The sequence below is a fragment of the Myiozetetes cayanensis genome, unplaced genomic scaffold, assembly GCF_022539395.1.
Source record: "Myiozetetes cayanensis isolate MyiCay16 unplaced genomic scaffold, myiCay2020 scf7, whole genome shotgun sequence".
Lineage (NCBI taxonomy): Eukaryota > Metazoa > Chordata > Aves > Passeriformes > Tyrannidae > Myiozetetes > Myiozetetes cayanensis.
In genome coordinates, this window is record NW_026087964.1 from 27,113,348 (window position 1) to 27,129,714 (window position 16,367).

The window sequence follows — 16,367 nt, forward strand, 5'->3', positions numbered from 1 at the left end:
AAAAAATAAAGTTCTCTTTCTGCTGTATTTTTCTGCTTTATAGGAACATCTCATCCTATGAAAATGTGACAAGTATATATGGGAGTGGTGGCTTTATGCCATATGGTTTCACAGGAACATTGGCTGGTGCTGCAACATGTTTTTATGCTTTTGTAGGATTTGACTGCATTGCAACAACTGGTATAGTATTTATATGTCTGTGTATATATGTTTAACATGACTTTTTTGTTAAAAAAAGACATAAACCTTACAAACAACATAACAATCTGTCTACTCTTTTTACTTTGCTTTCTCCCAAACCTTCTTCAGTCCGTGTAGAATGAACCTAAGTTCATTCCTGAATGTGGCTATAGTTATGGGAGGAAGTAGGAGATTTTGCCTATTTTATTCCTGTTCTAAAGAAATTCATTGCTGCTTTCTAAGTCTGGGAAGTGCTTAGCATACAATTTTTCTGCTCAAATAATGTTAATCACTTGCTCACTTTTTCAGTTCTCTGACATGAGGTGTCTCTTCTGAGGCTGGCTTGCATATGGCTGATAGGGAATGAGTACATTGAACTATAAATTGTAGGTAAATAACTAGAAATACTGGGGTTTGAGTAGTCTAGAAATACGATGTATTTTATGTCCTTTAATTTACCTCTATTTTAATGCTATTTCTGACAACAAAATAGTTAGTTTTGTTCTAGGTCTCTCAGCTTATTTCACTCAGATTTTTAAAATTTCTGTTACAGGTATGATTCCCATGACTTAGATTAACCAATGATTTGTCTTTGATGTTATCTTTTAGAGCTGAAGGTGAAAATTCATAGGAATTTTTGGTGGTTTTTTTCCCCCCTTTCTTTCAGGAGAAGAGGTCAAGAATCCTCAGAAAGCCATACCCATAGGAATTGTGGTGTCCCTGCTTGTCTGCTTCATGGCCTATTTTGGGGTTTCAGCTGCACTGACACTTATGATGCCATACTATCTGCTAGATGAGAAAAGTCCTCTGCCAGTAGCATTTGAATATGTTGCCTGGGGTCCTGCTAAATATGTTGTAGCAGTGGGATCCCTCTGTGCTTTGTCTACAAGGTAAAGACATTGAAATACTAATTTTGCTGGGAAAAACTGATGAATAATAATTACATTTATATGTAGGTTCATGTGTTCATTTTGAAGGCTCAGTCCATGCAAACAATTAGCAGTAAGTATTATAAGCAAGTTTTATACTTAAACAGGTCTACATCACAGTAGCTGCATTAATTTGGTTCCTTTTTATTTTTTAACTGTACTGTTATTGAACTCTATCTCTTTGGTAGAAGTTTATTATTAAAGTATGTATTTTCAAACATATGACCTACAAGTTATCTTTATTAACTGGTAAAATGAACCTCACCCATTTTGTCTTTTCTTCCTGACCATTCCTGATGACTGTGGGCTCTGTATTTGCAGGCAAAATTGAAGAGAGGATTAACTAAACTCCACTCCTCATTTTCGTTGCCTCTCTCTGTTTCCCTCCAGTAGCTAGTCTGTCTTCTGACATTATCCCTTCCTGTGGTTTCTGTGTGGGTATTCATAATGTAGATTATAACTGTCAAAATATTATAATTTATTCCCCTTTGGGAAACTGTGGATGTAATCTTAACATGTTGTTTTGATTAAAAAGATCAGGGAGGGCATGAGATGTATTAGTATGTATTCATATATATTACACCCCAATTTTGATGTGGTATAAATCCTTTCATAGAACAGAGAATTGCTTAATAGTTAAATTCAGGGCTGAAAATGATGATGTTTATTATTTACCTGAGCTGATGTAAGTAATGAGTAATTTACATGAGCTTTGGTGGTAAGATACTGCTGCATTTCCACAATTGAAAACATAATGCCTGGGGAAGGACTGATTCTGGCAGCATAACCTTGTATAACCTTATAAGGTTATAACAGATAGCCCTTGTAAGTAGCCTAAAAATCATTGGCATGCTGACTGTGGACAATGGTTTAAAGGAAAGGAATATTTAGATGTAGGAGGGGATAGAAAAAGGAAACAGCTCCAGAATGATGTAAAAGAATTGTAGAGCTGAGTGAAGAATGTCACAGTTAGACATTTCATCCTGGAATTAAAGTTATTTTCTATCTAGTTGTCATGGCCTCCTCAGTTTGGAGGGTTTCACTGAATTTTTCCTTTACATTGATAAATAATGAAATTTGCATATAAGCAGAAACTAAGTTAAAGAAATTAATACTGGAAAACAACATGAACTGAGATGGTAAAATACTTTTTTAGAAATTTGGACTGTTGGTCTATTTTTCCAGTGTATTATGAAGAATTATATTTTCTTCTGTGGAGAAATTAATCATTCAGTCTGTTGACTGATGTCAGTTTAGAACAAAACAAAGGAAACTGTATTTCATATTCCTCAGTGTAGAGGTGTAATTAAGAAAAAATGCTGGGATGATTGTTTTTGGTTCATACAGTTACCTTGTACTATGTTATTTCATGAACTTGTTTTCTCAGGGTAAAGATGTTTATATTTTTTTACATTTATATATATAAATGTACTAGAAGAAGGGTAGGATAAATTAATTTCACAAAGCTACAGCTGCAAAGAAACATTCTTTTTGGAAGGTACATTCATCATCAAAATCAGCTCATTTGCAATAAACTTCTCTCATGTCTAACTTTTACACTTGTGTCTCACAAGTATCAGTGGATGTATTTAGCATCTGTGGTATGTAAAAGCTGTGCGTTCTTTAAGTGATACAGTCACAGAAAGGAAACCATTCACCTGGTTAAAAACTAGTGTGCTTGCTGCAGAGGTTATACTGGCTCTGAATTTGCCTTTTGTTTTCTTAATTAAGATTATTTCTCTTTGAGGGAAAGAAACCACCTAATTCAAGAAGTATGTTTAAGAGCTTCAAGTTATCAATACTTTAAAAGCTTTCTGTGTTTTGCTAATAACAAATCTAAATTAATTAGCTTTACTTCTTCCAAAAAATGAAGCTTGCCTAGAGGTGCTTTAATTGAAAGAAAAAATCTGCCCAATATACTTGTATGGTGCTTACTTTGAATTACTGTTAATCAGCAGCCTCACATGAAAGTACAGTGTGGAAGAGATGCTGCTAATGCTTATTTATTTGCTGCTGCTTCTGACTGACAGACTTTCTCCAGGAATACTAAAGCTTAATTTCATAGTTAGTGTGATCTGGAACATGTTCCTGGTCCACTAACACCCAAGAACTATGGTGATGGCAAGAGTTATCTTGCTAATCTGAATTCTGCCTGATGACACAATTTCATAACCTAAATTAATTTTAAAAAAGTAATCTAAAAAAAGCAATCAACTTTGCAGTTAAAAAAAAAATCTATTTGTGTCTGACCTGTAGTACCTTGGGCTTATGGGGCTTTCTGGTTTTGTCTTAAAGCCATACATTTTGTTTCTATAGATGCCATTAATTAACATTGTTTACCTTATCCATGATACAACTCTGCATGAACTGTGTTTGCCATGTTGCATGTGTTTGCTTTTTACTCAGTCTTCTTGGATCCATTTTCCCAATACCACGTGTAATCTATGCTATGGCGAAGGATGGGTTGCTTTTCAAATGTCTAGCTCAAATCAATTCCAAAACGAAGACCCCACTAGTTGCTACTCTATCGTCTGGTGCAGTAGCAGGTGAGACTAAGAGTTGATCATTGTAAAGAAAGGTGCACTGCTAAACATGTTGCATATATGAAAATAAACCACTGCTGTGCAGGTTTGACGTGCTTCAGACTGAAATGATCAAATCTACTTGTTGCTAGGTAAAGTAGGCTACCAATAAAACTTTTCTCTACCACAGTTTTTGTATCTGCTTGTTAATCTCAAGTGCTCTCAAAGCCTAGGTTCAAAATAAGCAACCACCAAATCCAAGAACGTCAGTCAACCAAACAAAAAAACAAAAGCAGCAACACAGAGCCTAAAGAAAACTATACCTAAGCCCGTTAACTCTTCCAAGCTTTCTTTTTGTGTAGTTGGGTTTACCAATAAAGCTTTTAATAACCTGTATTTGAACTATACATTTTTCTGTTCTAGTCTTCTCGGCTCTATGTTCCCTTTGCCCCGAATTCTGTTTGCCATGGCACGCGATGGTTTACTCTTTAGTTTTCTTGCCAAAGTGAGTAAGAGGCAGGCACCAGTTTCTGCCACCTTGACAGCAGGGGTCATCTCTGGTAAGCTCTCAAAGCCCGTGTTACTTCAAACTGAGATTTAAACACTCTATGCACGTGCATGGTACTTTATATTTTTGAAAAGGGCTGCTTGTTAACTTCCCTTGCATGTACAATGGGAATAAAATTACTGAATAATCAAAGGGTGTAAGAACTCCCGATCATGCAAATCATGGTGGTGGTGATGGCCTTAATGTCAAAGAATTCTTTTTTTTTTTTTTTTTTTAAATATTAACCCCTTGTAGATGAATAAGCTTATTACTTAATCTGAGTCTCTTAGGCTGATGCTCTATTGACAGGGTTTTCTTGTCTGATGTACTCATAATATACTTATCACATCTATAAGGGAGGGGGAAAATTACATTTTTAGCAGTATCTATTTTTGTGTAAAATACAAAGATTTTTTAATAGTCTTTCAGAGAAAATGATTCTGTTTTTGTATAGGCTTACCAAATTGTGGTTGAGGGGTATGTGAGTATGTTGGGGGGTTATGTGTGTCTGCACATATATGTATACACATACATGCCTACATATATTTTAGCAAAACAGTATTTTGGGAGCTGTTACCAACTCTTACTGTTAATTCTTGACATACAGCTGTTTCACTTCCGTCCATATTTCTTGCAGAGGTACATGTAACTGTGCCCAAATTCCATCATTTAAGTTGAATGTCACAGAACCACAGAATATTCTGAGCTGGAAGGGACCCACAAGGATCATTGAGCCCAGCTCTTAAGTGAATGGCCCATATGAGGATCAAACCCATAACCTTGGTGTTAGCACCATGCTCTAACCAATTGAGCTGTTTCAGCTTATGTCTAATCACCCTGGAAAACTGGAATCTCTAAAAGTATTTAACTCCAAGGCAAATAAATAAGTTTTTTTAGTAATTCAAATATGAAATACATGCCTTAGAACATTTAGCAACCCTGGCTAAAATTAATCTCAAATAAGAGGTTCAGAAATGAGACTACAATATTTTCATTTATAGTCAGGGTATCCTCAGATGCCACAAGAGTGGAACTGCTCACACCACATACTTGTCAATAACGTGGAAAGGCACAGTCATTGCCTGGAGACTTCCCACATGAAGCATTATTATCAGTTCCCTTTTCTCTGGTCAGAGTACAAATAAATTGCTTAGGGTTACTTTTATTGTTTCAACTTTATTTTAATTTATCTTATTGACATATTCTCCTACAATAATTTGGAAGTGTGGTTTTGTGGGATAAAATCAAGATCTTTATCAGAAATCACAGTAATGATGAGAAGAAAGAAAACCGTATTATCCAGCTGGTAAAGTGGTTGATACGGTTACACAGCTCTCACTAGCTACACAGCAACCTTCATCAGACTGCTTTTAGAGAGTTTGGGGCATTTGGTGTGTCAACAGCTCATCTTAAAACAGCTTTATCTACTGCTGGAGAAAGACTAATTTCTTCTTCCATTAAAAGAAAAAAAAAATCATATTTGGTAACTTGTGGCCAAAAATAGTTCTGCCACGATAGTTATGGATGTATGCAACAACTTATCTGATTTTTCTATGCATTTGTAGCATGAAAATCTTACAGCTTTAAGAAATGTTAAGGAAATCAGATGTTTGGCCATTTAATTAAAGTTACCAGGTCAAGACTACAGCTGAAGCAACTGTCTCATGGTGTTATGTGACTTACTTTTCACAGGTGATAACTGCAGTGGCGAAAGTCTGCACATAGCAAAATGTTTTGGTGTCAGTCCAGTTCCACCATAAATCTACCATTGTCTCTTGGAGTAGAATTAAGAGAGGTGGAAAAGCAATACTATGCATTTTTTTCTCTTAGTAGAAACATAGAGGCATTTTTCACTTTGTTTCTAATGTCAAAGAACATTCTGGACTATGGAGTAGCCTTTTGAAGCTAGGATTAAAAATTAATTTTTGGATTAAGGAACATCCACAGTCGTTAAAGAAAACAGGACGACCTTCCTTAATGGGAAAAGGAGACTCACAAATTATATAAAAATTCTGTAATCCAGCAGTCTTGTTTTCAGAAAATCACATTTTGCTTCCTCCTTCAAGATCAAATACCAGGAAAATGGGTCTGTATGTTTGTGTACTTATGCACCTTTTTACAAATACATTAGCAAACATGTAACAAATATTAAATATAAATATTTCTGAATACAGAAAAATTTGGGTGTGCCTATACACACAGTGTATAAAGGCTACCTTTAGGTTTCTTTTGATGTTGAGATTTGATGTTTGAGATGCTTCTGAAACTCTACATCTCAAAAATGTTAATAAAATACAGATATTTTAAGAGGCTCTTTCCAAATCAGTTGGAATTAGCCTTTCATTCAGTGATGGTTTCTGCCAATTTCTTGATGAACTATGTGCATCTGTGTGCAAACAGCATAGACAAAAAAAGACATTCCGGAGGTTCCAAAGGAATGTGACATTAGCTTTTATAGACACAAGACTTCTATAATTACTCTCAGTATCATGAAACTTTCTACCTCTGAGCTGGGTGATTAAAAAATTCGTTCTTGTGAGATTTTTCTTGCCTTTCCTGAGGGCCACTTGAAAACTATTTTTGGTAAGATAACCACAAAAAAACCTCCAAACCACAAAACTGTTTTATTTGAGACAGCTCCTGAAAGTCCTCTCTAAATAGAGCTATTTCCCAGCTCAGCAGAAATTTCACACCCCAGTGACTTTCTGGCTCAGATTACTTTTCCTGGTTTGGCAATGGGATCCATTCTTTCAGGTTTGGTGAGACTCTGCTGCAGGATCTGAACCTTTTCCTATAAAAATGTGGTTTTAATATGGCCCCAATGTGTGCAAATACTTATGTCAAAGTAAGTCCAGTATGAAGCGTTTGATTATGCATCAGTGCCTACCTATATGAATTAGATTCCAAACTGGAGGGAATTAGGTTTGGGAATGATACCAATGGCTTCAAAAATGTGGTTTTAAGGATTACCATGATTTCACTCATACCGCTGTCCGTAAAACAATGTAAAATTAGACTCTGGACAGATTTGAAAATCTTACCTTAAAATGTCTTTATATTAATCTTGGCACTTATGGTTGGACTTGATGATCTTAAACATCTTTTCCAGTCTGAATGATTCTATGTCAATTTCATGGAAATTTTGCATTTTTTCTGTTTTAGCTGTAATGGCATTTCTGTTTGACCTAAAAGCTTTAGTGGACATGATGTCTATTGGTACACTTCTTGCTTATTCACTTGTGGCAACCTGTGTCCTCATCCTTAGGTGAGTCAAAAACAGCCTTCATATTCTACTGTGATTTATTTTGTGTTGGTCAGTAAATAAACAGAAGTCATATTTTCAGGGCACTTTTTTTGTTAGATGGCCAATAGCTGTAAGCATATAAATGATTTCTAAGAATGAGTGACTAATCAAAGAAAACAATGGTATATTGTCATGTAAGTATAGCAGTTAGCCAAGTCAAAGCTTCATGTGAAATCTAGACACTTTTTATTTTCCAGAAGTAATATTGGGCCAAGCATTAGTCCCAAAGGTACTAAATATAAGCTTGTGTGCAGAATTCAACAAATGATATTTTGATATGAATACAATCTGTGCTGTACATCAGGCCTATTACATTTTGGGAACTATATGTGAAAGGTGTAGATGTTCTAGGTGCTTCAGAGGATGAACAAGTTCAAATAATTGCTTTGTTTTACACTAGCCAGAAAGGTAAGATCAGAGAAGCGCTTCAAGATATGGTAGCCTTAGAAGAGAGAGAAAATATTATCTCTCAAAGGAAGAGATTATAAATACTTCTCAGTAAAATTCTGGCATCTGTCATGTTTGTAAACTGTGGAATTAAATTTATATATTGGTAGCTATAGCTAACTTTATTATGTATTGTTCTTTTAAGAGAAAATTGTCCTTGAAAAGTCAGTCTTTATGACTTAAGGCTAAGTAATTAACTTAGAAAAGTGAAACAGTTTAAATTCAGTTAAAATGTGTTGTTGCAGTAATCTACACTTTAAAAGAGAAGACTGTTTTATTCCATAGTGACTTACTTACTATGTGTATTTTTAAAAATACACTTAAATGCAAAATTTCAGTTTATGCAGGTTAGTAGGCCTCTTACAAGATGGGAAACAAGTCAGGAACTTTCCCTGCTGTTGACCAACAGAGCCTGTCCCCTCTTTCTCTGCTGGTCATTTATCTGACCCATTGGTGCATTCACATAGCTTTAAAAACTGTTGAAAAAAATCCCCCCCAAAAAAACACCAAAAAAGTGAGTTGCTATAGGATTTTTATAATATGATACTGACTAATAATGCTATTGCAGTACAGTTATAAATTGTGAAATTCTTATGTACTACTGCAAAGAATTTAGTATTTAAATACATTCCTAGATCCATATTGCTTCAAATCCCAAAGTAAGCTTAATGGGTTTTTATTATCCTGCTTGTTTTATGCATAGATACCAACCCAGTGTAACCTATGAGGAACCAAAATATTCTCCAGAAAAAGCAGCTTTGGCTGCAGCTGAAAGGGAATCTGCAGTAAGTGAATCACAGATAAATATGATAGAAGAGAATCGCTTCAGTCTTCAGGCCCTGATTAATCCATCCAGTTTACCAACTGAGCAGACAGCAACTACTGTTAACTTTTTAGTGGGTCTCTTAGGTAAGTATTCATCAGCTGTCCAAACTCATATATGCATTAACATAAATAATGGAATCTTATTAAAGACAGAATTAAAAATCCACTGATAACAGTCAGCCTTCTTTCAGTCATAATTAATTTGCTTTTACATAATGATTCTATGCCTTTATACTTCTTGATGGATCAATCTAATCTGCAGTCTAGTGTATTTTCTTTTAATTAAACATATTCGTGATAATACTACATATTGAAGACTTGCTATCACTCTTCTTAAAAGTCACTTCCTCTTCAATGCAGAGATTAAGTGACTTTTTCTATAATTTTGTTTTTCACACAGCTTGCTTGGTGTGTGGCCTGAGTGTCCTCATAACATATGGGATTCATTTCATTGCTAACTTGGAGCCCTGGAGTATTGGCCTTCTTGTTGTGTTAGCAGTGTCCTTCATAGTTACCATTCTCCTCATCCAAAGGCAGCCTCAGAACCAGCAGAAAGTGGCCTTTATGGTGAATAACATATTTACTCCATTATTCTCTAATGAGAGGTTTTGATGGATTCTAACAAGTGGGACAGAGAACTTAGAAACTGGAAAACAGTTCCAAAACTGATGAGAGTACATGTTGGAATTAAGTGGAAATGCAAGAACCAGCTAGCTCAGTGTTGGGGTAACGGAGCTGAATCAACTTTATTAAAAAATGGAGGGTTTTTATATGGATTGGGGAGGAAGGTTCAGGAATATGGGAGGAGGATAAAAGGAGCATGCTAATCCTCCAACTAGGATTGGGTATAAGGAAATCCATAAACATAGGGAGAACATACATATGTATACAGGGGTAGGATAGCAACAGGGAAAGTCAGGGATTGGTCGAGCTGCTGTGGCTCCATGAACTGTCCAATGGCAGCTGACACTAGCTCTTGAGCACCATGTCCATGGCAACCACTTGCAACATGATGACAATTGCAGCTGCAGCTCGACGGCAATATCACACCTAAAATCCTTTACAACACAAGTTGTTCAATCACCATAATTATGCCCTTTATAATTACAAAAAGTACTCCCAACAAGTACAGTCCCTTGTCTGTGTTGCCTGCAGACCTTTGGACCACTATGTACTTCATACCTTCCAGAGTATAAGTCCTTTCATTCTGTACTTCCACTTATGTTCTAAGATCAATTATTTAATGGAAATAATGAAGTATAGTGATGAAAGTAAAGGAATCTGGTGGAGCTGGGGATGCATTTCAGAAAGAAGGGATATGTATATAAATATATTTTTCAACTCTAAATACAGGAATTCATCAGTATATGTTCAGCACAAACTGGAAAGTTTTTCTATAGCCTTAGAGAATATATATTAGACATAATGTATTTGAAAAGTTTTTAAGATATGTAGAAACCAGTGGTTAAACCCAGTGAAAAGACAATTTCACTATATTCCAACAGCAAATAAAAATTCAATTCTTTATTAGTGGTTACATGTGTTACCTCTAGTTTTTGTTATATAACAGAAGTGTGATATGCAAAAAAATATATATTTAATATAAACATAATAAATATTTCCTTTTAGGTTCCACTATTGCCATTTTTGCCATCATTCAGTATACTGGTAAATATTTACTTGATGGTGCAATTAAGTGGAGAAACGTGGATTAGATTTAGCTTCTGGATGGCACTTGGTAAGTAATTCTGTTTATTTCAGTCATTTCATAAACTAGAACTCATGAATCTCATCTTAGAACATTCTTTTCCTTTAAGTATTTGAAAAAAACCCTCTGTGATTTATTAAAAGCCAGCTTATATTTCTGATTAAAAAAAAAAAAAAGCATGCTTCAGAAAAAGTATTTATATGCAGTCAACATTGTAGATACAGTTTTGAGGTAATAGGAAGAGTTCCAATAAGCTATATTTTTTTCCCTGGTAAGTATAGCCAAAATTGTGTAGAAACCTGTTTGTAAAAGCTTTCTTCCCAGTCTATCGGTTATTCTCCTTTTAGATCTAGGAAATTGTATTCATTCCACCTAGACATAAATTAGAGATAGTAGTTTCCATGACCTGTTAGAGCATTTAATTATGTAAAAATGATGCACTGGAATTTCCCATAGAAACAGGGAAGACCTGAAGCATGAGCTCTGATTCAGATACCTGAAGAAGAAAATTGTTTTGCAAAATATGTTCAGCCAGAGAGAAATATATGCATTTTTAATGCACTACTTCCCTGAAAACCCTATGAACTTTATTTTTGTTTTCTTTTGGAAGGCTTCCTCATTTACTTTGCTTATGGCATCAGACACAGTATTGAAGGTCGTCGTAGCGATGGAGATGATGATTCTTGTTCAGAAAATAGTGGGTTGAAAGAAAAGAACCCTGTGGAAGAACTGGATGAACCTGAAAATGCAAATGAAAGGGATCAATTTCTTTCACATGAAAGGACAAGTGAATGTTAATCTCTGCCGGCACACAAATCTTTTAAACCTTTAATTGACATTTGCAGACTGAAATTTCAAAAGCTTTCTGCAAACATTGTGCCTCTAGAAAGTGTTTACTACAAGGCCTGACTGATATTTTGGACAAGCTGCTAATCCATCTTCATCATTATTTCAGAACTGACAGCATGAAGATTAATATTTATATTAAAAAAAAAAAAGGAAAGTACCCTTTGGCAAGCAAAAAGTTGGAGACATGGTTTGGAATGTCATCCAAAATCACTAGCAATCATCAAATATGAAGAATTTTAGAACTGTCTGCCAGAAGTTCTGAATATTTGACAATGCATTGTGGACACAAATGCCTTTCATACATTTTTATATCTGTCACATGTTTTAGTCACAGTCTAAATTCTCTTCTTTCTACTGAAGTAACTCTCATCAGAGGTAAATTTCATTCAGGCCTGGAAAGTATTTGCAAAATGAATGGTAATTGTATGGATCAGATACTTTGTAAAAAGTAGAGGATCATATATTTATGTAAAAAGAAATAATTGCTTACTTTTACTAATTATGACTGCTAATCAGTAGTCCTGGAGAACTCAAGCAGTAAAGATACTTCAAAGGTTTTTAGTCCCTCCAAATAATATTGAAGGTTTCTACTTATGTAAATGCCTTTTCTTTAAAAGGTGCTGTATAGAAGTGTGTATAGAATAATACTCTCAAGAGGAGCTATGTTGTTTTCTGCAAAAGCATCTGGGACATAATCTGCTGGTCACAGTATTGACAGTGGCAGTCATACGTGATTTAGCTTTTGATTTCAGAAGGGCAGAATTTATCCCTGACTTGTCACTTACAGACAGCAGTCATCAAGTTTTTCTCCTTACTGCTCATTTAGTAATACTTTCTTCTCCTTTATCATATGCCAGAGCTGATTTTTCTGATATTGGTGTTACATGTGGCTTTTCCTCAGAAAACTTACTGCACAAAATCCCAGCTTTCTTTTCAGAAGGACGGGGAGGTTTAAAAAAACAGAGGTATGAGCTTTGGAAAAAGACCCTGTCAGAACAGTATTTCAGCACTTCACTAAGCCTTAAACATATGTCAGCACATTTTTGTGAGCAAAGCCTACCTACATCCACAAATCCATTCATGTAGGTATGATGTCTAAATGTTCATTTATGTAAAAAACAAAATTGTTGTGGTAGTGCTGGGTGAATAATTATTTTAATGCTGGTAAAAATAGAAACTGTTCCTCTTTCAACATAAGTCATGTCACCTCCCAAAGGCACTTTTTCTCAGCAAGTAGTAGGCTCAAGTCCCATGAAGGATTGTACAATATGAACTCATTTTGCAAGACTGTATTTGCAAAAACAGCTTCCCTAGAGTAAGAACTGTCTTGGACTTTGTCATGCAGAGTTGCAATCTGTTGCTGGTACTAATCATTAGTATTAATCTCCGTTGCTAGGTATAAAAACTTTAGATGCCATGAGATCTATGTTGGTTGGCAGTGAAAAGCACCTTGTAATAGCTGGAATTTCACAACCAACCAACAACAATATCCAAAAGAACAAAACAACCAAACCCCCCTCAAAAAAAATAAAAACAACCAAAACCACTGAAACTAGTTAGGCTGCTTCTGTCTGTCTTCTGCTTTTTTTTTTTTTTTTTTCAGAGCAATACAGCATTTTTTTTAATCTTAAAATTACTTCTTTCTCAGCAGTCTTAAATCCTCAGCTGTAGGAGCAAGTCAGCAGTGCCCATGTAAAGCTTTTGCACAATGTCTTTACAAGTCTACAGTGAAACACAGCTCTTTTAAAATTCTTTACACATTTCAGTGTGTGGGAACCACAGATGTATTTTTTCCTATGGCTGTTGATGCCACAGAGCAGGCCAGCCAGGCTCCCAAGGTGCAAACTGCTGCTGCTCTGTGATGTGCAAGAAAGACTTCATTCCCTCCCAAGGCCATCATATATTCTATATGTGTGCACACCTGTCTGTGCATTTGCACCTGTCTGGCATTAGCCCATAGCGATTTTGATGAACTAGTTAAAGTAATTTCTATATTGCACTGGAATTTTCCTTTGAAAAGATACTGTCAATATAATAAACTTCTGACTAAAGGAAGGCTAGCAAAGGCCTCTGGAGAGAACTAAAGGAAATAAATTTTCTAGATTATTTACCTAATGGATGTGTCAGTAGTTTGTGTATTGACAGTGTCCCCTTTCATTTGTATGATTATTTCTCCCCCCCCCCTTAGAGAAATTAATTATTTAAAAACAATAGAATGTGCCTGTACAGATGTTGCTAAGGGAGATGGAAGGAGCTGCAGCATGGGAACTACCCACATAACTAATAAGATATAAAATGGAACTAAAGGAAAGTCATTGGGTACTCCTGGTTTCTTCAACTGCGCAAAGCTTCTTTATATGTATGTATAGTGAAAGTCATTATTAGTCAGCGACTGAGTAAAAACAGACAAGCCATAAGTAAGATATTTATGGTAAGTTTGATAAGCATTTGTATATGCAATCGTGAAATTCCATATGCTTTAGCAGGACTTTGCAGAAGCAAAGGACATGCCATGCTAGTCCTTACACATGAGCTATGGATGAAACAAATCCTGATTTTTTTCTCACATTTGCTCTATGTCTGTACTTGCTGAGAGAGCAGCTGAAGCACAAGTCCAGTGGAACTAAATAGTTGTTATTTTCTAACACAGTTGTTGATATTGTAAATTGTTCTGTGCAAAGAGTAATGGTATCTGTTAATACAAAATATCTATTTTTGGAGGTAGCTTATTGGGATTGTTTTTCCTATATAGAAAAAACGCCTCCAAAAACTTTATTTGCATTGGTACCGTGTCTATATGCCATTAGATAAAGGAATTATTTTTACCTAGTAGGATTTAAGAAAGTAAGCCAAAACTGTATTTAACAGAGCACAAATAAATGTGCTTTTTTGTTCTGAGAGTAAGAGTTATAAAACATTTCTGAATAATTCATGTTATCTGAAATGATCTTCTTGTGCTATTCCAGTCCTAATTTTGCAATAGAAAGTTTTATGAGGTAACTTAGATTTCATTGTTTGTTACCATGGATGAAATTATTCTCTTAATAAGTATGCTTTTTGCTTCACAACAAATGCTGATTAGATTCCTGAAATCTGCCGTAATATGTTAATGTCTCCATGTGTTAAAGCCATTTATATTACCTGCTGTTGGAGAACTATCAGCAGTAAATGTCAATAGTAGCGATACAGAGTTACTTATGTATATGAATTTAACTGTGTCATCCAAAAACTTCAAATGATAAAATTAATTTAGAGGCAAAACTTGGTAAAGCTTAGATATATATTCTCTATTTATTGGATGATAAATATACAAGTCTAGCCACCTTTCCCCTAAAATTTATGCAAATATATATATACACACAGATATATATATTTAAGAAATATAAGGCATAGTGTTTTCATGGAAATTTTAAAAAGTGCTAATATCAGTGTGCCATAAGCATCCTGAGATGGTGAAATCCCTGACAGTGCAGGAAATCTGTGTGGGACTGTGCAATCATTTTATTCAGATATGAAGCCTTTGACATTGAGGCGCATTTTTTTACGATAGAAATTTAATTCACGAGAAGGCTGGCATGTGTTACTTGAGTGCATAAAAAAGAAAACAAAAGCACCTTTTTAATGCTCTTGGGCCCTAATTCTTCCTAGACTTGCTAGGAAGTTTGTACAAATTGCAGTATGTTCACTGAAAGCACTGAGGTTACTCAGTGTTAAGAAAATATATATTTTACAGAAAGAGCAGGTGGTATTTCATATGGTATAGGATATTTGTATTTGTTTTTAATTTTCTGTACCTTTAGTATTTCTTTCTGGTACATGTTTTGAAGACCTCTGTATTTTTAATAGTTGGACTTTTTCAAAGCTAAATGTATTGCCTTTACCATGTGTTGATCTCTTTTCCATTTGATTTTAGAAATCAAACTCCCTAACATTAGCTACGTTGAAGGATTACTGTGCATTGACATGTAGAACTATGTATATATATTTTTTTTTTAATTGTCTTTTGGACAAATTCTGTTGTCTTTGTATGTTTCATGTGCCTTTTGCCAGGTAAACTCCAGCTTCACCAAGTTTAGTTGGAGTCAGAATATGAGGATTTTAATGTTTCGGAGGACTTTTCTCTTTTGTGTTACCAGAAAGTAAAGCATAAAATATGTGTTTCATATCTTTAAAAACAGCTATGTGTGCATCACTTTAAAAAACATTAGTATTCATATCCATTTGAACTTTTCCTTTTTGTTCATATGTACATTCTAGTGATTATTTCTATATGATATGCTGCTGAGCTTTTAAAATGTTGATAGGATGATTATGATGCAACTTAAACTACAGATTTTTATTTCTTTGAAGTGCTCTGCCAAAATGAAAAAAATTTTGAATTTTTATGAATGTAAAAATGCTTATATTTAAGTATATGGTGCTTTCCCCCACTTTATAATAGAATTGTTATCAGTGACATTTTTAGTTCCAAATTCTGATGAAAATTACATTGCTCTTCATTTACTGTAAAATGTGCTTTGTGAGATAAAAATTGTGCATTTGTTCCATATTTTTTAAATAAAGCTGAATATCACTTGTATGTACTTCATACAACAGCTGTAACTTTAAACACCACTATGGTTTTAGTTAACACTAAAATAATATAGTGAATTAAAATCATTAGCATGCCAGATATCTAATGTCATGACATAATACAAATCATAGAACATTTAAAATAAATGTTCTATGATATGTCATAGTTATCCACTAGTTTTAAGTTATGGATAGTTATCCACTATCCAATAATTTTTATGAGTTATACATGATAACTTGTATGCATTTTATAGAGGGGAAAGCACAACCACATTTTACTTTTAAATGGGGAGATGGTCTGCAGATGAGGATGGTAGCAATGTCTGTTTCCTGCTTTGCTTCAAAGCACTGAAGAATTCACTGAAATAGGGAATAACACCCTTTGATTTAGGCATCTTGTGTTACAATACCAAGCCAGAGATGATATAAGCTTGGATTTCCAGAGAAAGTGAGAAACACTCAGCAGCTTTCATGCTGCTCAACA

At 34.8% G+C, this 16,367-nt stretch overlaps 1 protein-coding gene across 2 annotated transcripts in view; it reads left to right on the forward strand.

The window, feature by feature from the left end:
* The window catches only part of SLC7A2 (solute carrier family 7 member 2), a 58,088-nt gene extending 42,198 nt beyond the window's left edge, over positions 1–15,890 (forward strand). For both annotated transcript variants that reach the window (XM_050337604.1, XM_050337603.1), the window contains exons 5-12: positions 44–180; positions 848–1,070; positions 4,055–4,191; positions 7,341–7,443; positions 8,633–8,838; positions 9,155–9,321; positions 10,384–10,492; positions 11,073–15,890. In XM_050337604.1, coding sequence (XP_050193561.1) covers positions 44–180; positions 848–1,070; positions 4,055–4,191; positions 7,341–7,443; positions 8,633–8,838; positions 9,155–9,321; positions 10,384–10,492; positions 11,073–11,260 — 1,270 coding nt within the window. In that variant the 3' untranslated portion in view covers positions 11,261–15,890. The remainder of the gene's footprint in view (positions 1–43; positions 181–847; positions 1,071–4,054; positions 4,192–7,340; positions 7,444–8,632; positions 8,839–9,154; positions 9,322–10,383; positions 10,493–11,072) is intronic.
* The last annotated feature ends 477 nt before the right edge of the window (positions 15,891–16,367 follow it).